This window comes from Erpetoichthys calabaricus, chromosome 8, assembly GCF_900747795.2.
Source record: "Erpetoichthys calabaricus chromosome 8, fErpCal1.3, whole genome shotgun sequence".
NCBI lineage: Eukaryota > Metazoa > Chordata > Cladistia > Polypteriformes > Polypteridae > Erpetoichthys > Erpetoichthys calabaricus.
In genome coordinates, this window is record NC_041401.2 from 77,548,293 (window position 1) to 77,575,656 (window position 27,364).

General features: G+C 39.5%; 1 protein-coding gene across 2 annotated transcripts in view; it reads left to right on the forward strand.

Annotated features, from left to right (window-relative positions):
- Positions 1-27,364, forward strand: part of LOC114655695 (septin-4) — a 66,787-nt gene that overhangs the window by 13,941 nt on the left and 25,482 nt on the right. Inside the window, exon 2 of one of the 2 annotated variants that reach the window (XM_051931181.1) lies at positions 652-709. The exons of the other annotated variant lie outside the window; for it this stretch is intronic. Coding sequence (XP_051787141.1) covers positions 701-709 — 9 coding nt within the window. The 5' untranslated portion in view covers positions 652-700. The remainder of the gene's footprint in view (positions 1-651; positions 710-27,364) is intronic. 2 annotated transcript variants of the gene reach the window in all.

The following is a 27,364-nucleotide window of genomic DNA, read 5'->3' on the forward strand; positions in this document are numbered from 1 at the left end:
AGGAGTTCAGGGAGGATTGTGTGTTAAAAACTAAGCTGAAGTCCATAAACAGAATACTTGCATAGATTCCTGGGTTTTTAAGATGTTCTAGAATGTATTGCAGACCCATGTTGGCAGTCTCTAATCCTTTTAACTATGCTATTAACAACAACAAATTATCAGCAAAAATAAGTCTCTTGAAACATCTGTTCCTTTAGTTTTTCTTAATTTATCATGCATAAAAGGCTTACAATATGTACTACAACATTAAAGATGTTAAAATCTGCTAATAATGGATACCTAAAGTAAGGTTTTACTCAAATATGGCAATGATTGATTATTTCAACATGAGGTTTGCTTGTGGCACTGAGGCCAAGAGTTTGCAACTGTCGTACTGAAGTGTGCTACTGCAGCTGTGGGTTTAAGCCAGTAACCCCAGCAGCTGAAACAACATTGCTGTGTAGGTGACAAATGGGGTAAGGGCCACAGTGCCAAAGTTCACAGGTGCTTGTAAAACAGCCTTAGTTTTCTGTAGTCCTGAAGCTTTCCTTTTTATAATGTGTTTTTTCCCTGTCTCTTTCTCTCCCCTGACCCCCAACTCCTCCTTGTCTGGTGATTCGACTGCATCTCAATTCTACTGTTTTCATGTGGAATGCCATCCTTCTCCCTCAGACCAAGAGGTAGGCTGCTGGGATTTGATACTTTTTCTTTCTGCTATTGGATGCGCCTGGTAGGTGATGACCAATGCCAGTTGAACATAGCCTTCTTTGTAAATTTTGGGCTGTGCACTAGGGACACAAAAAAACTCTTCATAGCTGGGAGTGCCAATGGTAAAACCATCTCTGAAACGAGTGGCTTGTGCCAGCGATTGGATTTAATTGAGCCAGTGGGGTCCTGTGCTGTTCTGACCTGCCACCGTCTAATTTAAGATGCAGGCCCTTGTTGCTGGGGCGCTTGAGTGGGGGCTTTGTTTCTGACAAATGAAGGTTTCTTGGCAGAAGTGCCCGTCTGCATTGGGGTACAGGGTGGCCTGTTTTTTTGTTAGTGTTATTTTGCCAAAAGAAATTCTTCCCCAGTATGAAATATCACTTTGCTTATGCAGTATGTGGGTGCCCATAGATTTATTTCAGTTAGAGCAATGACCTTTGCAATGGGTGTAACCTCAGAGAAGATGTTCACACCTTGAATTGTTTTCGTAATGCTGGCTACTGGTGGGGACAAGACGTAGGATTTGGTGCTTCTTCATTTCTCTCTCCCTCTCAGTTTTAATTGACAATGTTTGTTTCACTTTTTTCAATCACTTTGAGCAACATCATTTGTATGAAAATGTGCTATATATATATATATAAATGTTGTTGTTGTTGTTTTTCTTTTTGTTCTCAAGCAGCTTGTTGAGGTCCTGGGATTTGAAGCACAGATGGAATAGCATTTTAAGTATCTCAGAACATTGGTCAGTGGGTCTGGTCTCTAAACAGTCAGTGACTGGTCATTTCAAAGTAGGCAGGACACACCCCTGACCTGTAATATCTCCGTCTGTATATCTTCTGGCCGTCGATTCAGATGTGCTGTGCTTTTTAAGAAATTTAACTTATTAGTTAAAATTTAAAATGCTTCTTTTATATAGATGTTTTACCTAATCTAGTGAACACCTTAAGATGTGTGTTTTAATTAATCGTGTTCCTCTTCTGCAGAGCATTTATAAGGTCTATGTGCATATGTGGCTAAAGTACTGGACACCAAGGCTGCATTCCTCCAAGCACTTCTACCTCAGTGATCCTGATCTTACTCGGCTGCTTCTTGGGGCTATTTTATCCAAACAAAACTCTGCAATCTGAGAGCCAACAGTGAACTTGGCAGTTCCTCTTATGTATTGCATAGTGTTAGACCTACAGATGACCTAGGTCTTCTCACATAGTCATATGAAAAAGTTTGGGAACCCCTCTCAGCCTGCATAATAATTTACTCCACTTTCAATAAAAAAGATAACAGTGGTATGTCTCCCTTCCTAGGAACATCTGAGTACTGAGGTGTTTTCCGAACAAAGATTTTTAGTGAAGCAGTATTTAGTTTGTATGAAATTAAATCAAATGTGAAAAACTGGCTGTGTAAAAATTTGGGTCCCCTTGTAATTTTGCTGATTGTTTGAATGCATGTAACTGCTCAATACGGATTACTTGCAACACCAAATTTGTAGGATTAGCGCATTAAGCCTTGAACTTCATAGACAGGTGTGTCCAATCATGAGAAAAGGTATTTAATGTGGTCAATTGCAAGTTGTGCTTCCCTTTGACTCTCCTCTGAAGAGTGACTGCATGGGATCCTCAAAGCAACTCAAGATCTGAAAACAAAGATTGTTCAGTCTCTTGGTTTAGGGTAAGGCTACAAAAAGTAATCTCGGAGGTTTAAACTGTAAGGAATGTAATCAGGAAATGGAAGGCCACAGGCACAGTTGCTGTTAAACCCAGGTCTGGCAGGACAAGAAAAATACAGGAGCGGCATATACGCAGGATTGTGAGAATGGTTAGACAACCCATAGATTACCTCCAAAGACCTGCAAGAGTATCTGTACATCGTTCTACAATTCAGCACAATTTGCACAAAACATCTATATGGCAGGGTGATGAGAAAAAAGCCCTTTCTGCACTCACGCCACAGTCGCTTGTTATATGCAAATGCTCATTTTGACAAGCCAGATTCATTTTGGAACAAAGTGCTTTGGACTGATGAGACAAATATTGAATTATTTGGTCATAACAAAAAGCGCTTTGCATGGCAGAAGAACACCGCATTCCAAAAAAAATGCCTGCTACTTGCTTTCAAATTTGGAGGTTCCATCATGCTGTGGGGCTGTGTGGCTAGTTCAGGGACTGGGGCCCTTGTTAAAGTCGAGGGTCGCATGAATTCAACCCAATATCAACAAATTCTTCAGGATAATTTTCAAGCATCAGTCACAAAATTGAAGTTGCGCAGGGGTTGTATATCTCAACAAGACCATGACCCAAAACACAGTTCGAAATCTACAAAGGCATTCATGCAGAGGGAGAAATACAATGTTCTGGAATGGCGATCAGTCCCCTGACTTGAATATCATCAAAAATCTATGGGATGATTTGAAGCAGGCTGTCCATGCTCGGCAGCCATCAAATTTAACTGAACTGGAGAGATTTTGTATGGAAGAATGGTCAAAAAGACCTCCATCCAGACACTCATCAAAGGCTATAGGAGGCATCTAGAGGCTGTTATATTTGCAAAAGGAGGCTCAACTAAGTACTGATGTAATATCTCTTGTTGGGGTGCCCACATTTATGTACCGTCTAATTTTTGTTATGATGCATATTTTCTGTTAATCCAATAAACTTAATGTCCCTGCAGAAATACTACTGTTTCCATAAGGCATGTCATATACTGTATTAAAAGGAAGTTGCTACTTTGAAAGCTCAGCCAATGATAAACAAAAATCCAAAGAATTAAGAGGGGTTACCAAACTTTTTCATATGACTGTATAAGGGCACATTTAATATGGCTTTTTTTCTTGGTTAGTGTATTCTGGCCTTTGTCTGACCTGGCATGTAAGAGCAGTGGTAATGTCACATACACAATTAAATTCTTGGGTGTCAGGCCAGATTATCTTCTGGCCTGAAGATAATTCTATTACCTAGTGGTCTCCAATTCGGCCCTTGGAACCAAAAGCAGTAATAGGAAAGGAGCTAAGTTGCAAATTTTCTACTTGCCAAAGCTTGCATTTTACCTATAGCTCCTCCTTCAGATGTTTGAGCTCAAAACCCAGTTTGCTCATGTGGCTTACGCAGACCCAACATCACAACCCACTACTCCTTTTTTCTATGTATCACTTGCCCGAGGAACAGCATGATGCCTTTTTGCAGTTTGTGTCTGATGCAGATTATCCTCATGCACTTGCCCTGCCACCACACTGCAGCTTGCCTAGTTCATTGTGTTACTGACCTACCTCCAGGTTAGAGATGCTCCATTCGATTGGCTGCAGATCTAAGGCGGACGATTTTCACTGAAAAAGACTTGATTGGTAAATTGGCTGATAACAAAAAATGATCTTTTCAGCCCCTGCTTTTTTAGGCTTTACAGTAATTTAGTTGTAGTGTTCCTTTATGCAGGGTATTATGGTAATTGAGCCAGCCAAAAGGAATCGGAAGTGTTCCTGTGCAACTAGACATATATGACAAGAAAAATAATTCAGATCCTAAATTTTGTCCTTTAAGTTAAAACGGACACTATGAGTTTGGACAGCACGCTTTTTTTTTAAGTGCAGCAGCTTACATTTTTAATTGGGGAAAACAAAAAGGAGATGAATTTAAAATTGCTGCTTAGTAAACAATAGGCTTATTCTTTCTTATAAATCTATTAAACATGTTAGTCTTGTTTTCTTGTTGAACAACGTATGCACACTTGATACATTTGTGGGGTTTTTTTAAGGATGTGTAATGTGTTTAGATGGATACATTATTAATCCCAAGGGGAAATTCACATTTGTTTATCATTTGTTGCTATGTATCATACAATACACATCTTGGTAAGAAATAAGTACTGGAATGTTAAAATTGTAATCCATGTTTACAATAGCACTTCAATGATTATGAATGTCTAGCTGACACACTGAAGAAAAAAAAAACACACCTGTATAAAAATTGTAAATGTATACTTTAGCAGAAAAAAAGCTGTAGTGCAATTAATAATTAAAACCTATATATGTGCATGTATAATTTTAAACAATGTTTAATTGCCAATACAAATTGAGTGTGTGTGTGTTTTGACAAAAAAAAAAAAAAAAAAAAAAAAGGTTTATTTCAGATAGGTACATTACAGGAAAAAAAAATCAATGTTGTAGCTTATAATTATGAGAAGCATTTTTATTTTTTCTGCCTGGTTTTATAGGTACATACTAATAAAATATGTACAAATATACAGTATTTTAAAGGAAAGTTTGTTTTAGTATTTTATGGTCATTGAACAGTAAGTCTACAGGATTTCATTTTGTTAATAAAAATGAAAGTTTAACATCTCTGGTCTAGTTTTAATTATAAAAATACTTTTAATATAGGACATATAGCTTCTGTGTATCTTGTTATGGTGGTGCCTTAGTATGAAAGTTGTGTGTGGTGTGTGTTTTTATTTTTTTTGTTTTTTTTTTTTTGGATAAAGGAAAAAGTCCGTATCGGCCAATCAAGTAACATGAAATCGGTGATTAGTATTGGCCTTAAACTTGATTGGGGCATCCCTACTCCAGATTTTTGGTTTTGTTTTGACCCCACAGTGCTACCTCTTTTCTTATTTCCCTTTTGTTTGTTTGCCTGTGGGCCTCCTTTTCTGTTACTCACTGCGACTCTCCCCAGGGTGTGGTCACCAGGCAGCTGTGGTTTTGGGCATGCTTTCAGAGGGGACTGGAAATCGAATGAAGGCAGAGACTTTAGAGAACCTCAGCATTGTAATGTCATGTGTTCTACAGACGCCATTGGGTGACCCAGCTAATCACAGAAATCCAAGTTTACAACTGCAATTCACTACTGTTTTTCTGTAAAGATGTTTAGAATTATCTATGCCATGGAAGGAGCTATATAAAATTAGGACCAAGATTGATGCCTGCTGTTGTTTGTTGGGGACAAGGCTTTTAGTCTTGTAAACTTCCTGTGTTATTCTCGCCCAGGTTGCTTATCCTGACTGTATTGTATTGTGAGAATTTTTATTAACTTTAAGTGACTACTTTTCACTGATATTTTCATGGGTAACATGGCCTTAAACGTAAAGATGCCCACTGCTGCTTTGTCCAAGTGCATTTCCCTTTGGTTTACTACCTTGTTCTGTTGTGTTACTTTGTATGTGAAATTTTTTTAATTTTTTGACATTACTTTGTGAAAGGAGCATTATAAAATAATGAACTTTAAATATCAGTAAGAGTCTTGGGACCGTGGCTGTCTGTCATGTAGTGAGCTGGTTGCAAAGTCTGAGTTCAAAGAGCGGACCTAGTGCATTCAGTCTTCAGCTGCTTGACTGTGTTTGATACCCCCCAGTGAAGTCCCTGAGTTTCCTTTTGCCTGCAAGGGATTCCAAGAGGATTAAGTGCAGCTGAAAGTCTACGGGCATTGGGAGTAATGAGATTTGACAGCATGGGTGCTAGTAACCCTTGCCTCACTGCCTTGCCCTCACTGTATTTAATGAGCTCTAATAGAGGATGTGAACATGCTGGATTGGAAATTTCTGAAAATGGCTTATCCTGCTTGCGCTAAATGGCCAGTGAAGATGTGTTTTATCCTTTCGGGTTCCTTGTGTGTTTGACTGTTATTCTGTGAGCAGCCAATAGAAAGCATGTGCTTGGGGGGGGGGGGGCTGGGGAATGAAACCGCTCCAAAAGTAGCTCTGATGCCGGTTGTGATGTAGTTTAGGAAGTGTTTTGACACCTCATGGAATCGGATATGGCATTACTCTTATTTGTAAGTGTTTGGTAAATCAATGATTGTGTCCATATTGCGTGACTTCATTCCTAATCAAAGTGCACAGCAAGGCAGAGATGATTCTGCTATCATTGTGCTACTTGAGAGATGAAGCAGGAATGTAATGAAAAGCGCCAAAGTTGTTTAAATGCTCAATGTCGCGTCTACGTCCTTCTTAATATAGCCATTTGGCACACAAATTGCAACAATTTTAATGGCCAGTTGGTCACACCTGGTAGCTCAGGGCATCTTTTGGCTCTTGTATATGGCCACTCCTAGAGGTGAGGTCTTTTGCATATGACAAACCTTTGTATTTCGCATATGTTATTAACTGGGAGTGCCTGGAGTTGTAAGGGGTGGAATTTGGATTGTAGGAAAACAACTCCTTTAACCAGAGGGCTGCCCTCCCATTGAAAGTATTTCATCCTGTGAAGGGAAAACTATTGACCAAATCTGAAGAGATTTTACGTATGGCTTGCAACAACAGACTGGATCACTCTTGATGTTTGATTATTAATGGGCTTGCCTCTAGTGATATCCACGTTACAAGTCTCCAGGACCAAGCCATGTGCCTTAGTGAGTGACCGCTTGAAAGGCAATAGGCCATCCTGCTGACCGAATACCATAAGGGTAAAGCTTACCATGCCATAATTCCACAATCAAAATACTGAGGATTTGATTTGCTGTGTGAGCCAAATTTGACATAATCCACTAAATCTCTCTTTAGCTGGAGAATGATGAGGGCTTTGAAGACGACTAACCCATGTTATGCAGCAGTAATGGATTAAGCTTGGAGATGGGCTGTAAGCACATGCCAAAGGTGGCTGTGTCCTGTCTCTCAGCCTGGCTCTGTGATTATCTTTCTAACAATACTATGAGCATGTGGGAAGTCTGTCTTAGCATAGCCTCCTGGATAATTTTGGTACTTTGTATAGATTTCACCATCATGAGATTTTAAATGGCGAGTGGGGTGTTTCCTCATTTTATAGTGAGAGCTTCTTTTTATAAGACCACTGTTCTGTCACAGATTGGCGCTGTGTAATCTCTGCTGCTTTGTAGCTGTTCTCATTTTCCCAGCCTTCTCGCCAGGAGTTGCCGCTCCCTGTGTGAAGTTTCCTCGGCTGCGATCTGTGGCAGCTCAGAGTTAAACGCTTACAGATGTGGAAGGGCGGCCTGGAGAGGAAACGCCAAGCTGCCTGGAACTTTGCCTGCTGCACACAGGTCTTTTTCTGGGACCAAAGGAGAAATTATCAGAGCCCAGCAAATGAAGTTATATTGCTGTCCTTCTGCAGGACTCCATCGTGTAGAGAGTCTTAATGTTTCTGCAATTGAACATGTATATTTCATTACTCATCAGAAAAAAAACAGTAAGAGAATCTGTTCTGAAGGATACAGCAGACGTGGTGGGCAATAAAGTTTATTGATCTACAGGATCATATTCTGTGGTGAGGAGTATAGGATGATGAGATGTGATAGGATCATGCTACTATTACACAGCATGCTGGGGATGAAGGAACAAACTAAAGCAAGGTTTAGAGTTCATGTCAAAGGCAGTTGACTGCACTTAACCTCCCCCAAGTAGACTTGGCCTTTTAACTTATCAAGGCCTTCCAGGCAGCCACAGTGTAGGCTGTTGTAATTGATGGCTAACTGTAGTATAAAGCATTTTAATTCATTTTTTGTTGTATTTTTATGTCCGATCAGCAGGTGAATTATGAGATTGAAGGATTATGCAGTTCCTTTTTGTCTTTGCATGCCGGCAGATTTTATTTTATTCATTTTTATATAATATAAAAAAAATTATAATGACACACTTTGTAGAACTGAAACAAAGCTTGAATGAGAATGTAACCATTTTAAAGTATTCCTCATTGTAATGTACTACATATGGTGTGTCAAACTGTGAGCAGGTATACTGCCAGTACTATAAGTGAAACTGGAAGGGCACTGCTCACAAAACTAACATAGGGAGCGAGTGCAGCAGACAGCCTCCATGTGTGGTGATTGACACTTGAACTGGAAACGTCACAATGCTTCAAAGTTAAATAGTACATACAAATCGAGCATAGCATAGAGTCCTTCAGAAAATGTGTTCTCAATAGAGACAAAACTGATCAGAATCTGACTGTAGATCTTCATTTTCCCTGTCGCTAGCGTTCTGTAACTTTTTTTCTTGGACTTCCTCAACTGTGGTTTTCTTTTCAATCCCCAGCACAAACTTCGGGTCTTGTTGCGAGTCGACCACACAATTTCCATGTATTCTTGACACAAGTGTGTGCCTAAAAATGTAATATTTCCTGCTGTTTACACACACCTGTGACATGTATAGTTGTCTGTTTGCTCATTCATATTACATCACTGGAATGCTTTGAACCTCAGCAATCCAATAGTAATGAGCCTTCCACTGTATGTGGCTCATCATGTGTGGGATCTTGGATAAAAGCGACTTCAGAGAGTTGTGATGCACTGCTCACCTTGGCATATACGTGTGAAAATTGCATATTTTAGTAATGAGAGGGAGAAGGGGTGACATAGAAAGTTATGATTTATTTGAAAGAAGACACCATTGGGTATGTAAAACTACCATTATTGCTTTTGATTGACTTGTGGATTTACTGCAATGTACACAAAACAACTTTGAAACATGGCAGTGTCTGACAATTTGTGCATAAGTGACTACAAGCAACAGCATGTGCAGTTGACACCATTCTCCCAGGACTAATGCCAATCCTAGTTGCTCAGTGATGCAAAGTTGGACTGTGTGCAGACCATGGGCCACGGTAAACCCCGTTTCCTTTAGCTAATTGCTAGTGTGAATTTTGACAGTAAACCTGATCTGCTTGAAACGCAACTTGAGTGCTTCCTTAGGGACTCGTGTCCAGATGTAAACCTCTTGGCTTCCAATTAGTCAAGTTAATCGGGGCATGCAAGATGCACATAATGCTATAACTAATACACTGGGCTCTCAACTCAGGAGCTTAAAGAAAAATTGTAAAAAAAAAACCAAACATTCTGTAGTAGAGGGCTTTGGCAGTTGGTATTATCCTAATGGTGCCGTTTTGTTTACTTTTGTTATTTGAAGGATGGAGGCTGTGATTTAGGTTAAAATGGCAATTAAAGCAAGGCTGTGGCTTCTGTTTATATTTCACAATTATATCCTCAAAATCAAAGCTAAAGACACCAATCTTTCTAGATTTTTTTTTTTGGTTACTGGATTGTCTGAAACAGTCTTCAATTTGCTTTAATGTCCTGCAGCTTTTTATTTCCGCTGATTTTCTGCTTCTACAATGCATTGTTCTTTTCTTGCTATTCAGCCTCTTTCAGGCTCCTAGTGTCTACAAATAATGCATGCTTGTTTCTCCTATTCATTCAGTTTTCATTTTTACTGCACAGTTTCATATTATATGTGAAAAGTGATTGTTTTTTCTGAGAAGAATTGCCATTGTGTTCAATGCTATATTCTAAAGTGGCTTTGCAGTGTATGTATAATTGCTGTATAAAATACAACCGAAGGCTTTGCAGCCTTTGCTGAGCTGCAGCAGGAGAGACTGTCATTCAAAGAAATGGTGTGCTGTGCTGCTTTTCAATCAACCTGCTCCGCTGTTCAAAAATGCTGCCAGTGTCTAAAGATTGCCTGAAAGGCCTTCGCTTCAAAAGGGCTTGTTGGACTACCTCCTGAGATTCAAGCTTTTTTTTTTTTTTTTTTTTTGGAATATTGCTGAAAATGAAATGGGACTGTTTATTGGTGGCAAGTGGTACAGCTACATCCTGCAATCTACTTCTGAGCAGCAGCCTTTTACTGTGCAGTAAAGTATGGTCGGTCGGTCTCCCTTCCCCCAACTCCCCCCACCCCGTGCAATATCCATAAAGGTTGATTATGCCAGTGCAGCTGCATATCTCATGAATAGTGCATTGGATGGCATGGTGTGTACAGACTTTTTAAGTTATGGCCTGTCTTAACCTGCAAGAATCCCTTTGCCAGTCACAAAGTGCCACTGTAACATTCAGTCCTCTTCATAGAGAAGAGTGGCACCACCTTCTTCTGCCATTTCCACATTGATAGCACAGACAGTTCTCTTTTCCCTACTCTGTGTTGTTTTTGTTTGTGTTCCCCCCCCCCCCCCCCCCCAGCTCTTCTGAAATCCAAACTTCTAAAATAGTTATGTAACCCTATTATGTATTTATGTCCTACTGTGCAGCTTTGTCCCAGTTTAGTAATCCTTATGCTGAACCTTTTATTTAATAGTGTGGCACACTAAAACCAAAAGATGCCGCTGAAAAATTGGCCACTTTTGTACTGATACCCCAAGGGAAGCCAGAACTTGTTGCATGATGAGGCGCTGCCAGAGTGCATTTTGATTAGAGTGTTGGGGGCGGGGATGGACTAAGAGCAAGATGATGAAAGTGAACTCCGTACTGGTAATCAGAATGCAAGTATCCAAATCCCCTACTACCAGTAAGTCTTTGAAATCCTCTGGGAGAGAATTCAGTGCCGTCTGGGGCAGGAGGACATGGAAAGCCAGCACGTGAGATGAATACACACATACACACTTGAATGAATTCTCACTGAATGAATGCTCATGTGGATGTACAAGAGAAAACTGTGCAGTTGTACTGAAAGCAGTTCCTGCTAGTCCTAGAGCAGGGCTCTTCCACTGGCGGTCCGTGGGCCACAACTGTGTTTATCACCACAGATCAATGGCTTGTTCTCTTTGCCCCCACCCTTACTGTCAGACCAGGTTTAGACGCTTCTGAAGTGGCCCCTAGTGAAGCTTCGAGGCGCACAAGATTCCACTACTCCTGTTTTCCAGCTAGCAAATATCTACAAATGTTGTGTGTTTTATTTATTTATTTATTTTTTAAACCTTAAGAGTCAACGATGAAAATAGACAGCTTAATAATGTGACTGAGAAATATCTATTTGCACTTGCTTTAACAAGTCTGCTGCCGTTACGAAAAAAATATAATTTGAGAAGGCTGTTTAATACAAAGCACTCAAACTTTGACACATTTTTTAGCAGTTTCAAATGTTCGTAGACATAAACGGCAAGCGAGCTCTCCTGATTCAATCATGTTCTGAGCAAGAAAGGCTACGTCAGCCACCCTCCGTGTAGCACGGATTCTCTGGGAGTTCACCGACTCAGACTGGAAGAATGCATGTTGGCTTCTGTAGCGGAGGCAGTGACAAACGACAAGGCAAGGAACGGCAACTTCATCCATTCAGAAAATACTAATGTCCAATAGCACAATTATGAGGAGAGTTGAAGTGCTAGCAAGTGATGTTTTTTGAAACCCCTTTTAGAAAGATTGAAAAAGGCAAATGTAATGTCACTAGCTGTTGACGGATCCCCAAATGGCGGTGAAATCGCACAACTATGTCTGTATGTGAGATTTTTCGATGAGTGCTTTCGCAAGGGCTTGCTTAGTCTAATTGCACAGGAGAGACAGACAACAGGGGAAATTTTATTTTGTTGAGGAAAACTGAGTAGATTTGGAGCAAGTAAACCTGCTAATAACAGATGGCGCCCCTTTCATGGCGGGAAGGGTCCTTGCCTGGCTTAACTTGCACTGCAAATGAAGTCTTTACATTGCCCGATACATCAAAGCATTCTCCCTGCACAAAACTCGGCGAAGAGTTAAAAAAAAAAAAACAAAAAAATAAACAATAGAAAGTGTTGTTAATGATCAATTTCATCAGAGCAACTTTGAGCCTACAGCTCCGTTTGTTTCGCAAACTCCTGTCTAATATGTCAGCCAAACATAACAATTTCCTTGTGCATAACAATGTTAGGTTGGTAAGTAAGGGCAATGCACTTAAATGGGTTTGTGAACTCGGGTAGAAGATTGTTTGTTTGTTTTTCTCTGCAGCTGTCGTCTTAAAGCAGAGGCATTTATATCCAAAATGCTAGACAAGAACTTCATGTCATTCAGGAAGAACAGCATTTTAAATGGACTTAATCTTAGTTTGCAAGGAAAGAACAAAACGGTCAGCGGTCTTGTGGAAAAACTTAAAGGATTTAAGAAGAAACTGGACTTGTTCTCAAATGATTTAACTACAGCAAAAATGCTTCATTTAATAATGACTTAATAAATAACTTTCCATCTGCACAAATGACCATAACAATGGCAGAAGGTTTAGACAAGTTAAGCACAAGCTTTTCAGTGAGGTTTGACAACTTTGACAGTCCCATGGACGTGATGAAATTTTTTACGACTGTTGTGGGAGGAGAGTTGGCATTACAAGCCAAACTGGTGCTTGTGTCACCTGATGAAGGTTCCCTGCAGTTAGAGCGAATAGACTTGCAAGAATCCTCGGAACTGAAACGGGTGCTTTAATCTGTAGGATGTTCAATTTAGAGCAGAACTGAACCAGGCCCAGTTCCCAAACCCTAGAAGACTGGATATTTTTCGTCTAACAACGTTTGCCACAGCGTATACATGCGAGTCAAGCTTTTGCATGTTAATGTAATAAAAATGAGCATTCATATCACCCACCTCCATCGATGTCTACGAATTGCTCTCACTTCATAGGAACCTAACTTTTTCATGCTCTTGCAATATCAATTAAGTGCAATTTTACAGTAGTCATTAGAAAACAAATATAGTACTGGCTGTTTTAAATGTGTATCATATATAAAAAGTACTGCGGTGGGCTGGTGCAGTGCCTGGGGTTTGTTTCCTGCCTTGCGCCCTGTGTTGGCTGGGATTGGCTCCAGCAGACCCACCATGACCCTGTAGGTAGGATATAGTGGGTTGGATAATGGATGGAAGAGACGTAAAGAATGAGTTTTAACTAATATTTGGGAACATTTTGTTATTTATTTAACATGTGGTCCAATGGATGTATTCTATTTTCCTAAAATTAAGTGATTGTAACAAATGTATAAAATGTAATTACTTTTTGTTTATGTATAGTTTATAGTGTCAAGGGGCTGTTACTCCAGACTATTGTTAAATGGCATTTAAAGGAAATCTGAGTAGTTTTTTCTTTTTTTTTTCTCTCTCTACTTGTGTAATTCATGTTGCTTTAAATATCAGTAGTAATAATGTGAATGATTAGGGGGATTATTGACATTAATACTGAATACGTATGATACATGCTAATATATTTAGTGTTGTTCATCATGTTCACATGTGACTGCTGAGAGCCAGGAATTATGCCTGGCCCTCCCAACATTTTATCGTTTGGTAATCTGCCCCTCAAGAGAAAGTAGTTGAAGAACCCTCTCCTAGACTGTCAAGTACTGTTTCAGCGTATACTCACAAGACCATCTGTCATGCAATCTGTCATTGCTCAACTTGTCATTTCTGGCTTGCCTTCCATTGTCACCTTTTAGCTTGCTGTTTATTTGTACACAAGCTGTTTCCCATATTGGGCCAGTATTCTGAAGAGGCCACAGTATGTGCTAAAGACTTAGTTTTCCATGTATTTTGTCCTTTACAGTTGAGTGACAAACAGCTTTTTTTTTTTTTTTTCTTCAACTGCAGGCACTCCCTTTAGTACAGGGACATTTCAGAGCTCCAACAAATGACAATATTAAAGTATCCCCAGGTCTGGTTGCCATGAGTGCATCAAGTTCCTCTTGAGAGAAAACTCCCAGCAGGGTTAGCTGTCTGTGTTGTGGTGTGGGATTCTGATGCTTCCCATCTTATTCATTTTTATAAGTTTGTTCAGAATAACAGTCTGGTCTGTAAAAAAGAAATTATTAAATAAATTGCTTCCACCTTGACTTCTATAGTCCCAGTCAAGCACACCACTGCCTCTGGATCCCGCCAATATTAAGGCCTGACACAATTGGATTGCTGCCAGTTTGTGCGTTCTACCTCAGCAGTGCAGCTGGAATAAGAAAAAAAGAATTTGGAACCTCTGCTGTGTGGCTGAAAGAGCTGAAGGGTTTATGATGGCAAAAGTGATGAGCTGAGCAGCATGGCCAGAGTACAGCTGCTCGTGCACATGCTGTCTTCAAAAGAAATGAAAGAAATTTGAACCACAGTCAAAAGAGATTTGAATTGGATCACATTTGGTCAGATGAAAAAATTGACCATTTGAGATTTATTAAGGGAGACTAGTTCTGTAAGTGTAGGTCTATAAACTGAAAAGAGCAGCCTGAGGTCCAGAATCTGACAAAGCTGTCTGAACAAATGACATTAAAGGGCAACCTTCCAAGGACATACTACTGTAGTACTCTAGCAAATTCAACTTTGTTGTCTCGATTTGCTAAAACGACTCCTTGAAGGGTTAGACATATGTGGTCACCATCTTAAATGGCAAGCCATTCCAAGAATGAGGACATCCTGGAGAACACATTGTATTCAGAGTTTTAACATTTTATATTGAATGTTCAAGCCCACACACCCTTGAGCCATGGTTAATAATAAGGTGTGTACCAGGTAATGAGCTTTTGTATTCCTTACATGATTACCTATTTGGAGTGTTCATCTGAAGATATACTTCATTCCTTTGGCTCTGCTGGGAGAAAGGCTTGGGAAGTATTTTTAGTTATGAAGACACATCTTGAAAATTAAACCATATTATCCAAATGCTGCAAAAGGTGACACCATACCCTGGCATGTTGAGACCCTCATAACCATCACACTCTGGTCACATTGGAACACCACAATTGCTGATCTGTGCAATCCTAAAACTTTTGAATTGTTGACCTCTCTAATCTTCCACACTCCAAATTGCTGCCCACAACTGAAATTTTGTTTACAATTTGCAGGAGTTATTAATAACATGGACTGAATAAGAATGGAGGAAAAATTGACCAGCACGATTATGTATGAATTAAAAGGATCTCTTGGAGTTTATGTAGCATGATCTTGCCACATTCAATTTTTCTGTTAACTTTCTAAAGTTCTTATTTACTTTAGTTGGCATGCATAACATCCAAAAGTTTTCCAAGCATTTTTTCACTACTATTTAGTTGAGTGTTGCAGCATATCTGAGTGGAGTTAGATAGGCTTACTTCCTCGTAACACAAACACTACTTTAAACTGGCTCATTCTCCCAACGTGCACCTCTGGGAAGGCAATCAAGAAAGTTCATGCAACGATTATACTGTACAGAGTCTTCATAGTGACTGGGCCTGTTTAACACAGTACAGTGGAATGAACACCTACCATCACTAAAGGTGATGCAGGGTTGACCTTGACCCCTCTACATGTCTGAATGATGCTGAAGAATTTGAGGGCTTTAAATAGATTTAAAGTTCCTACCCCATCCCCCACCACCCAGTCCACCTCAAGCCTGGGGCACGAAAGAGTAGCCTATAGGAGTTATTGTTCACACACGGAGCAGCTGCATTGATGTGAAACTGGGGCAGGAGCACAAGGGGACGGGAATGTTTCTGCAGGGCTTGACTCTGCTCTCAGCACACTCATATTCCCACAGACGTCATCCTCCTGTTTTCAAGCAGCTACTCAAAGAAAAAAAAAATGACCCACTTTCAATGGTATGCCGCTTCCCCCTCACCCTGCCCCAAAGTGGTGGCAGCTGAGGATCAAATGGTAGCTCTAGCATCTTCCTCTTGTGCCATGCTGTTGGGTGAGGGTTGTTCCAGTATCTGCTGTGATGTGGAGTCCTTGAGCTCTGGTGTCTGTATCCTCTAACCAGTCATCTGCACCAATAACTAATGTGTTGTGGCACAGATTGTCATGTTTGCTTTGATTTAATCGCACAGTCTGTGTTTTAAGACTTGTGTAAAGCAGAGATGCAACAGTTATTCTATCTAGATAGATACTTTATTAATCCCAAGGGGAAATTCACAATTCATCTAAAGCCATTGAGCATGCTGCAGTCTGGTGATGGGATGGTGACCACTTAAACAATGCAGTGTTGCTGTCTAGCAGCCTTCCCAGAAGTTGGCTGAAACTACTGTTCTGTTCTGGGACTGAGCAACCTGACTGCCCCTCTGTTCACAATGCATCTAATGCTGCCATAAGGAGAAACTTGGCTACATTCCACCATTCATGGGATGACATTTTATAATGCAACAAAATGTGACCTGCTTGCATTTGCAGCAGCTTGAGTCTGTCGTGGGCCGGATGTTTAACCTGCTTGGTAAGAAAGTGATTGTGGAAGGAGTGAGGAACCTGCCCCTCTTCAAGCCAGACATGACAAGAGTCCTGCTTTGTGACCTGAATTGTGGTGAATAAAGGAGATTGGTATCTCATCCAACATATGTTCTCCCTCTGTGTAGAGTCTGGAAAATACACAATTGCATGGTCCTCATTGTTTAGTTTTAATCTGGCATTTTAAGATTGTAAAGTTCCCTTCTGTGCCAATGTGAAATTCTAATGTTTTCTGTAAACTAGTTAATGCTAGTGCAGTCTGTGCAGTAATATATATTTTAAAAAAAATTGTCTTGGTATGTACTTTATGTTTACACCCATACTGTCTGAAATTGAATACATTTAGATAAACGTATGATTGTGCAGTTAATGATTGTGACTTCCTGTAACATCCCAAAAATGTGCAATGACTTCCCTGTCTATGTAATTGAAAAAGCTGGTTCAGAAACAATGGCCCATTTTTTTTTTTTGTTAAATTTAAAAGTGACACATTTTTTTGTGGGGCAGGAGTTCATAATAAATGGTTACTTGCGAGAGAATGAGACACATGATCCTCTGTAACACTGATAATGTACGTAAGCCCCCACCATATTGTGTGCCTGCAAGCACACACTGATTGTGTTGTACTGGCTCAGTAGGCACAGAGAGAACACCTACAGTAACATGAATTGGATTGTGCTATCTGGTGTCATAATGCCAGAGGACCAGGCAAGTGGGTCACAAGTTATTCTTAATTGCTGTTGAGAGGCTGGCACTGTATGCCAGTGTTGTGACAATACCATGTGATATAGTGGCTAATGTGGATGGACTTCATTCCCAGCCTCAGATATACAACACGACTCTGAGTAAGTTGCTTAACTTCACTTTGTGTTTTTTTTTTTTTTTTTAAATACTGTACATAAAGAATTAAAATGTTGTTGTGATCTTGTAAATTGCCTTGGATTATGGCATCTGGGAAATATAAATTAATAATAAAGGCAGCAACAGCTTTGCACATCTCCTTACACACTTTTTTGTCTACTTTCATTGAAGGCACCAGTGCACACAAAGCTGGGTGTTTCTGTTGTAGACTTTAGTGTCTTGTGCATGCCTGTTTTTTTTAAAGATTCTTTAATGCAAATGGATTTGGGAAGAAACAAGTTGGTCTCCAGAGCTCTAATCCAGATCTAATTTTAGATTAGCAGAAGAGGGAGCACTGAGCTATTCAGCATAGGTCAGGAATGTTGGCTAAAAATCTTTTCAGAAGAGATTTCTGGGAAATTGAAATCCTGCTCTTGGAGTCTGATTGACTGCAAGAAGGCCCATGTTTTTGAAATATGTGCTTCACCCCACATGTCAAGGTAGCAGTTAGCAGTTGAGCGGTCACCCTACTTCTTCAATGCACTCTTCATTTTACATCTAAAAACTGGTTTGGCCTACAGAAACACCAGTTGCATTGTTGCATCCGCCCCATGTTGGCTGACTATCACCTCTGTCCCTCACACCTTTTGTCAAGCTGCCATGGTCTTCCTAAACCCAACTCCTGAACTAATGACCTACCACACTGAGCACACCACACCTTTGCCACTCATTTGCTACCAGTTTCCCCTTTCGTGCTTTATTTCCCTCCAAACTAATGTTTCATCCATTGTCAGCTACAATTTTACCTCTTGGCCCCATCATCCCTCCCATTCTGCTGTTTTGACCATTGCTTTTTACCCCATACCATTTGTAATAGACACTCTGGAACTGACCCCTTGGCCCTCTTCAGACACTGGGTTGTACTCTACAGTATGCCTAGTCCTTGATCAGACATGCCCTTCCTTCTCCTGTGTGGGTTCTAGCTGCTCGTATACCTCTGCAGAGAACTTCGGTATCCTGCACCCATCCTATGGGGAGACTTGGAGAGAATATTGCCTTTTTAGTCATCTGAATCCTGTACTTAGTTCCACACATTTTAAATTGTTTGACATTTCCTGCAAGAACCCCTAGTTTTTTGGTTTTTAACATTTCCAAACCTTTTGTACTTCTTGATTTTGGAATTTTGTAAGTCTATAAGCAGACTATGCAATCTGTGACCAGATGTAAAAGGCATCTCAAAGACCTAGGAGGGGTTCAGCCCTGTTTATTGACATCTGGCTCCCAGTGCATTGTGGTTACAGCTCTGTATGGAAGAAACTTTGATCCATGAAGGCTTTGTCCGACAGATGTGTCCAGTAATTCAACATTGTGCCAGCAACACAGTGATACCAGCTTACAGAGCTCTGCGAAGCACATGAAGCTGCTTTGTTTTCCTCAATGAATGCTGTGCAGAGTTGTTTTTCAGCTTGGCTAGAGGGCCCAGGCTGTGGCGTAAAGGAGCCTAATGCAGTAATTTTGTTCAGAATAGATTTCCTGTGCAGATAAGGCACTCAAAATGCATACTTGCTGTAATGGGTTTTCCTTTGAAGCCGTGTAGTGTCTTTCTTCAGGGTCTCTCTCTGTCAGAGTGGGTCTTTTTTTTGCCTTAAGTTTGGATGCTATAGTGGGAAGTGCTCACTATTGTGTGGTCTGGGGTCTGTGCAGAGCAGTTTAGCTATTTTGAGGAGCTTCTTGTGGATAGGGGCAGGTGTAGGAGTAACAAAAGGTGGACTCCATACTTTATGCCACAATTGTGGTTTCTGGTTAAGAAAATAAAGGTATTCTTTAGCTAAACTATATACTGTAGTTAAGAGGAGGTCACCTAAGGCCAGTCGGCACAAAGACACTGGGGAGTGTACAAGCAGAATGTCTGTTTATCCTTGAAGTGGTGCCTCTGCTTCCTTTCCTTAGATTCAGTTGGTTGGATTCCCCCTGCTGTGCCCTGTAGGAATTGTCTTCCTGAAGTTGTTTTTCCAGTTGTCGTGTACAACTGAACAAGAAGCCAGAGAGAAGAGTGCCTGCTTGCACTTTGTCACACCTACTGTACCCCAAAGGCACATAAATGTATACAATTTATGGTTATATTCAATTGGCCTGTGGCTATAAGCTTTACTTTCCCTCTGCTTATTATTATGACACAGTAGTAACATGATGGGCTGAACAGACACCTTTAATCCCTTCCCCTAGTCTGTTTTTTCTATTTTTTTTTCTTTTCTTTTGACTCTTTCAGAAGAACTCCAAGAGGTTCCCTGGCTAGTTAAAAGATATGATCCCTACAACACATCCTTGGTCTGCCTGGTAGCCTTCTCCCAATAGGTCATGACTACTACACAAGCCTCCCTGTACGTTTCCAAACTGCATGCCCACACCACCTGAACTGGCTCTTCTCGATCTGGAGAAATGGCAGCTCAACTCCAGGGTCCTCCCAAGCTCCTTCACTTATCCTTAGACTTTACCCATCCACCCTACACACAAAGCAAATTTTTGCCAATTGTGCTCTCAGGCTTATCCTTTTAATTAGTAAGTAGAGAAAATTACCATTGGTGTGGATGGGGATCTAAATAGTCCAGTAAATGAAACTTCATCTGAGGGATTAGCTCCTCCTCAAACATAATGGAGTATTACCAAACATAGATGGGACAACAGTTGTTCTTGGGCAGGCATACTAATAAACAGCATGAAGTAATGTATTTTAATTCATTATTGTTTATTATTGCTTCAGAGAGTTATGTTTATGTATTGCATGTAGCAAGTAAGGAATTCAATGTACTCTGTACACATGACAACTACATGTACTACTGCTACTTCAGCACCATGATCCAATCTGACAAAAGTTCCACTGGTATACCAATTCTGGTATACACACTGTGGCATTTACCCTCACTCATAAACAAGAGCATGAAGTACTCCTCCACTTTGGGGCAGCTGCTCACTCCTTACCTGTAGGAAAAAAGCAGCCCTTCTCCCCCCCACCACCACAGTAAATTACGCCAGTGTGTGCTGGAGATAACACTCCTAAGGGAACATCACCCACAAACAGATGTAAGCCAAGGCTGTCAAAAAGGAAATTATCTGAGCCATGGATTTACCTTGATATCCTGTCAATGAAAATCATGAACATGAGAAGACAGTCCCATCAGCTGGATCAGGCACTGTTGTCCAGTGAGACTTCATAATCCCAAGCTCTTCCAAGATGCTACAAACTGAGAAGTTTTTGAAATCATCTTACTATTAACTCCCTGCACAACCTCACTGCCCATTTAAAAGCGCTATATAAATGTAATGAATTATTATTATTATTATTATTTAGGTCTTGCAAGTCTATCCATCACATGACAAGCACTGAATCCATGTCTGGGGGTATATTTAAAAAAAAAAAAAACAAACGGGCTGAATAGTACAGTAGTTATACACATGCATGGCAGGCATTCAAAGTTTTCTCCTTCACAGCACAAAATCACATTAAGGCAGTTGCCCTGTTCAATGAAGCAATGTTCAACTGGACCCCAACCATCCAGGAGGTTATGAGCATTCACGTCTTTCTTTTGTGGCGATTCCAGAATAGCATAAAGGACATCCTTGAACAATAAGACTAGTTCCACAGCCAATGGTGTGCAAAGATATGTGTTCAACTGTCTCTACCCAGTATATCTTATCCACTTGCATTAGCTCTCACCTCACACCAAAATGGTTACTTTTCATGTCCCATGAGCTAATTTCCATTGCTAAGGTGTAGTATGCTTGGAATTTTTTCACTCACTCCTGTTACACCATGGTCCCTCAGTTTGGTTCAGATATCCCTTTTAGGAGCACACGTCCCAAACACAGAGGCACACAAGACCCTCCACCATTCCAAGGTGACAGTCCCAGTTATTGCTACCAGAGAATGTGTGCTCAGAATACTTGACAGCCAACGAGCCTGGAGTGAGAAAGGGGAAGTTTTGTGCATATGCTGAAGGTTTAGGAGCAGGCAGACCATCCCTCATATCGTACTGTTTTATGTTTTCTGTTATGCACAGCCCGTACAGTATACCTTCTGATTGTGTGCAGTGACCTGTTAATCAATTTCATGAAAATGCAGAGAATTAGAGTTCCAATAGAAACATAAAATCACAGATACTACACTCCCCCTTACACAAGATTAGATATCTATCTTGAGCAATGGATCATGTGTGCCACCCTTCCATCCTATATCCAATGCTGGACTCCTACATGAATAAGCTGATCCTTGAACCCTGTATTTTGGCTGTGTGATCCTGCATTACGTTCTTTTATATCCATTGCTTGGATTTTGTTTTCAAAAATTGTAACCTTTTAATATGTTAATTTGATTGATATACCTTGTGTAAAGAGAGACAAAGAAAAAGGTTGTGATATTCAGGTTGTGAAAAAGAGCTGCGTGATACTCCGCTGCATACTCTGTCGAGAGAAACTAGGACTGACTGCACAGCAAAGGTGATAAGCTTTTATAGCTAAGGGAATGGAAGAGGTGACTCATCTGGAGGGGAAGTGGAAGTGAGGTCATCAGGGGGCGTGGTCTGGAGCCAGAAGAGGAAGAGGACTAGGTCTTACTGCTCCTGTAAGAATGGGAGCACACTTGATTACCCCCTGCTACCTTCCATGAACATGTGTGTGACACTTTCTAACCTGTTAACCTAACCTAACCTACACATTTTTGTCTACCTTTGGAAAAAATGCATACAGGCACAAGGGTAATATACAAACAAATAGACAATGACCAGGCCAAGGATTCAAATCCACTGTAACATTAAGCCACCCTATAATGAGCCCACATGTCAAAAACTGTAAAAGTTCTATTGAAAGTTTGATTTTATTAGGTGCAGTGCAGGGGTTGAATGTATCCTGTTTTTCCATATTTCATTAATTGCAGTGATCTGAATGAGGCAGTGAATGATTGGTTTCAGCATATGGCTTTTGTTGTGATTGCGTATGAAGACAAAGTGGCATCCCAACAAGAACTGGTTTTCTGAGTTGCCCTCATTGTGGCTGTAATTGACTCTGATTCAATCTAGAGAGAAAGAAATTGTTTGTAACGGAACTCAGATTCAACACATTCACTATGAAGAAGACATACCCTCACATTGAGAAGCTTGGTTAGTCGCTTGAGCTGAAAGAGCTCCTCTTTGGCTTGATTGACTAAAATGCTTTGTGCTTCATTACCTGGGAGACCATTAGAGACATGCTGTGTTAGGCGTTCCATGCGTGTGAGCAGACCCAGGTTAGATTTACATTTGATTCTAAGCAATCTTTTTGTTTCTATATTTATGCTTTTTATTGTGCAAAGCTTGTATACTTGTATGTTGTGTTTGAGGAGCCCTTCACAAGCTTTTTAACTGCATTAATATGTGTTTACTGATAGTGACTTATTTGATGCACCATAACCTTTCAACCACGGTTATTAATGTATTTGAAAACAAAAACTATTAATAAAAAATTTCATAAATAGTAAAAAAAAAAAAATAAAACCAAGATGAAAAATAAACTATTTAAATGAATCATTCAAGTAGCTGAAAGACTAAAATAAAATAATAAATTGTAAAAAGGATTTTACACCAGTGATTGCGCTAGCATGGGCTGCAGCAGCTCTGAAATTTAACAAAATGTATGAATAAATATTTACACTATTTAGTCCTGCTTAACTTTTTCCTGTAAAGAGCAATTGTGAGATAAGGTACTGATGTTGAACAGGAAAACCTGGCTCTCCGTCAGTGTTCCAATTCACCCCAAACGTGTTCAGTATAATTGAAGTTGTGGCTCTCTGCAGGCTACTCAAGTTCCTCCGCACCTAATGCATCAAACCATGTCTTGGTGGACCTGGCTTTGAGCACAGGGACTCAGTTATGCTGGAGCAGAAAAGGACCTTCCTTAAACTGTTGCCACAAAATTGGAAGTGCACAATTGTCAAAAATGTCTTTGTGTGCTGTGGCATTAACAATGCCCTGCAATAGAACAAACAGATCTTTGATGCACTGGTTGAAAGATTCAGTACATCTACATACTGAATAGAATGTAGTTGTTGACTACTTGTAATCACTTATGCTTTTTAAATTACAGGTAAAGTTTATTGGTAGCTTGCAAAGGGCAGAAGCTTGGGGAACATACTCAGCCGAACAAAGACAAGCTTCATCTACTAGGCACTGTGACATAACACATGTCAAGTATTTCATCAGACTCGGGTGCAAACAGCTGAGGTTCCATTACAGCCACAACCCCATTTAATAGCAAACTGAAAATAAACTGTCCACAAGACAGCAAACAAAAATAGTGGTAGAGCCTCCTGCACTTGTAAGTTCTGTTTGGGCTTCAGTGAGCGCTGTCTGCTTGGCTCTTCTCTGGCCAGGCTCCGGTTTATATCGGCCTGAGCCCAGAAGGGCCACGGCAAAGCGTCCCCCTCTTGCTGAAGTTTCTGCGCTGTGGAAGGGACAAGAGATAACTGTTAGCAACAGCATCCACTCTTGCCCAGTGATGGTGCCAGTCGGCCTACCTGAGCCTTCCAGATGGTCCCCAAACATGCATGTGTGACACAGTTGAAAAAAGCTGTTACTTTTCACAACCTCAAAATAAACAAGTAAATTTTATGGTGCGAATGTAGAAAGGCAAATAGTGTAATGGAGAAAGACGTATTCCTCTCATTTACTCTTTTTGCAGTATTAGTCTATTTCAGCCATTTCTTGTTTGCTTTATACCAGTTAAATTTGGATTGGTAATTTTCACGGAAAAGTACAGTTTTGTTCTGTGCAAATGATCAAAAATATAAGCATCTTACAAAATTGTACATATTGTGTATGTGGTATTATTTTTTTCTTGTTTTGAATGGGTAATCTTCTAAAAAAAAAATACTATATCTGTACTCATCAAGTCTCTGTTTGTGACTCAAAACAAAACTCTATAATATCGCTGTAACCATTTTGTGATTACTAAAACTTATCTGTCTATCTGTATACAGTAGAAACAACATCTTGATATATCAATATTTAGGGATAAAAAGTCACTTGCAATAGAAAAACTAAATACCCCAAAATCTGAAAAAATCCTTTGACAGGTTTAATTGAAATTTGGTGACATTATAGAAAAAACAAAATTAGCCAACACTTTTATTTTTTATTTGTTGTTATGTCATTAATAATGTTTCAGCAAATTGGACATTCTAATGCAACACATGACCCATTTCACTACAGCACTGACAGTGATCTCACGGAGAATGGGGTGTGCTGGTTGTTTATGCAAATGAGGCCACCTGTAAATTTTGCGCAACTGATCCAGTAAGAAGTGTATTTAATATACTGTATATTAACCCCCACCCACCTCATTTTATTTGTAACCTTGTGGAAATGTCAAAGTGGGGACTACAATTCCCATCAGGCAGAGCATCAATAAAAACGCTGTGTCATCAAAGGCAGCTATTACAGTGTTTCTTACCAGTGCCACCTTTTTAAGTGCATGGACAACCCACAGAGAGCATTTACTCCCTTCATGAATCAAGCACAATTAGAAGAGCAGGGGAGGTAATCCTTTTAGTGAAGTGAGCGTAGTTAGAAACGGGGAAAAATATCACGCAGCGCTGTTGATCACATCAGTTGACTGGGGCAGTGTTACGTCTGACGGTATATCTGGGATAAACTGATTACCTTTTTTAATGAGTATATAGCCTTGTATTTTTGAAAAAGTCTACACTATTGTCCACCTTCATATAGTCATTAAGTTTACAATAACAATTAACAATCAGTGAAAAAGAAAAGACACAAGTTAACCGATGAAGCCATGACACTATTGAATAGAATGAAGTGAGATTTTTTTTTTTGTTTTGTTCCATAGCTGATGGAGATGCTGTTTTACAGAATGTGAAAAGAAGACAACTGGTTGGTGCTTTGAAATGAATAAAAGTAATCAGAAACTTTAGTTTTTTTTTTTGTTGGTAGAATTTCCTCAATTCCACTGCATACTGAGGCAGTACTAATTTTAGACTTTGATGGACAGTAGAGATTTTTTTAGCAGTTTTTAGCTTTGAATAAATCAATTTTAAAATGCCCTTTGTAACATGACAAAGTGATGTTTTAGTAAAGAGGTCTGCTGCAGTCTTTTTCACACAAACACACAGTAATCCGATCAAGTGAACTAATACTATTAGCCCCGGTTTAAAAAAGAAAATTACAAATATTGTATACAGAAAAGTACTTAGTTACATAGTACTTCTGATACATCCAATTAATCAATGGCACTACAACTGTGGCTCACTGGCTTAAAAAATAACTAGTTTAAAAATAAAATAGAATTATATTTGTGAAGTAAAAGCTAAACTAAAACTAAAAATACATTAGGAAGAAAAAATAAAACTAAACTGAGTTTCCAAGTAAGATCAACAATAATATAGAAATAAAAATTAACCTAAAAAGAAAGACCTTTAATAACCTTGATTCCAACATGGCTCTCCTCAAAAGTTTCTTCTTCTCTGTGGCATCTGCTGTCCAGTTCTCTGCATAAGTTTGACTGTGTAGCTTTTTCATTCTGAACATTCAAACTTAACATGCAGGTCTTTTATATTGGGGCAGAAACTACATACTCTGAGAAAATCAGTATGGACATGGTGAGGACACCTAAGGTCCACAATGACAGTACCTTGCCACCATGTTGCTCATGCTAACCTAATCTTGTTCTTTTCATGTACTGTTGAAATGGGGATTAAAACTTAGATTTTTTTTGTTTTTTCAAATACCCACCATTTATGAGTGATTTATTTAGATTAATAGTGTTTAAAATTATGAAAGAAATTAGTACAGTGCATCAAAAAATGATGAAATGAGTTCATCAAGAACACAGGGATACAGTTGGAAATTTGTTAAAGATAAATTTCACACAAACATTAGGAAGTTTTTCTTTACACAGAGAACCATAGACACTTGGAGTAAGCTACCAAATAGAGTGGTAGACAGTAGGACTTTTGGGACATTTAAAACTCGACTTGATGTTATTTTGGAAGAATTAAGTGGATAGGAGTGCCGAGTCTTGTTGGGCAGAATGGCCCGTTTTCCTCTAAATTGTTTTATTGTTCTAATAAGGTGTAGCTTTAATATGAATAAATCGTGTGACCAAGAACATAACTATACTATAGATAATTTTAATTATGTGTATGTAACCAAAATTATTGTAAATAGCATTATGAGAAGGATATACAAATATAAATTAAATGTAAGGAAGATGTACCATAATCTGTGTTTAGGGTTAGCTCAGATAAACTAACCAATGTGTTCATGCTTGTAAGATGATGTGAAATACGGGCTTTTAGGGAATTTACCGTTTCATTTGTATCTTGTAATTATCTTAAAGTAACTTCAGATTGACAAATATATATCTTACTACAAATAGCCAACTAGCCACAGTATTATAAAAGACACTATAGTGCCATTGAGAGAGGCAGATGCCACGCTTTTTGGGAGAGCAAACATGACGCAGATGAAATAGAGGGATGACAATGCAGAGCTGATATGGGAGAGACAGTCCTGAAGCCACACCAAACCATTATGTTATGAAAGTGCAGCAGAACCACCTAAAATGCGCCCTAACAACAAAGCAGATCAACGCTGCACCATGATACTTTTAAAGAACAGACTATTTAATTTACGTGAATACCTCTTTCCTGGTTGTACTTGAGCCAAGCTCACTTTTATAAACATTGATTTAAATCGTTCAGGTTGTGTTTTCTTCTACTTTTGACTTATACTATGTAATGCCTGGTTTCTCTGCAAGTAAACATAAGTAATGATTAAATGAATGAAAAAAATAATGAAAGTTTGAATATTTCCTGACTAAAATTTGCCATGTTTATTAATGCCATTTGCACAGTCCACTTGTTTGAGTGATTTGTTATTTGTTTAGTTCTTTCAGATCTGGCCTTGTTGAAGTGTGTCATGAAGGTTTGCTCAGGTGTGAGGTATGCTTGTTCTGTTAGAATT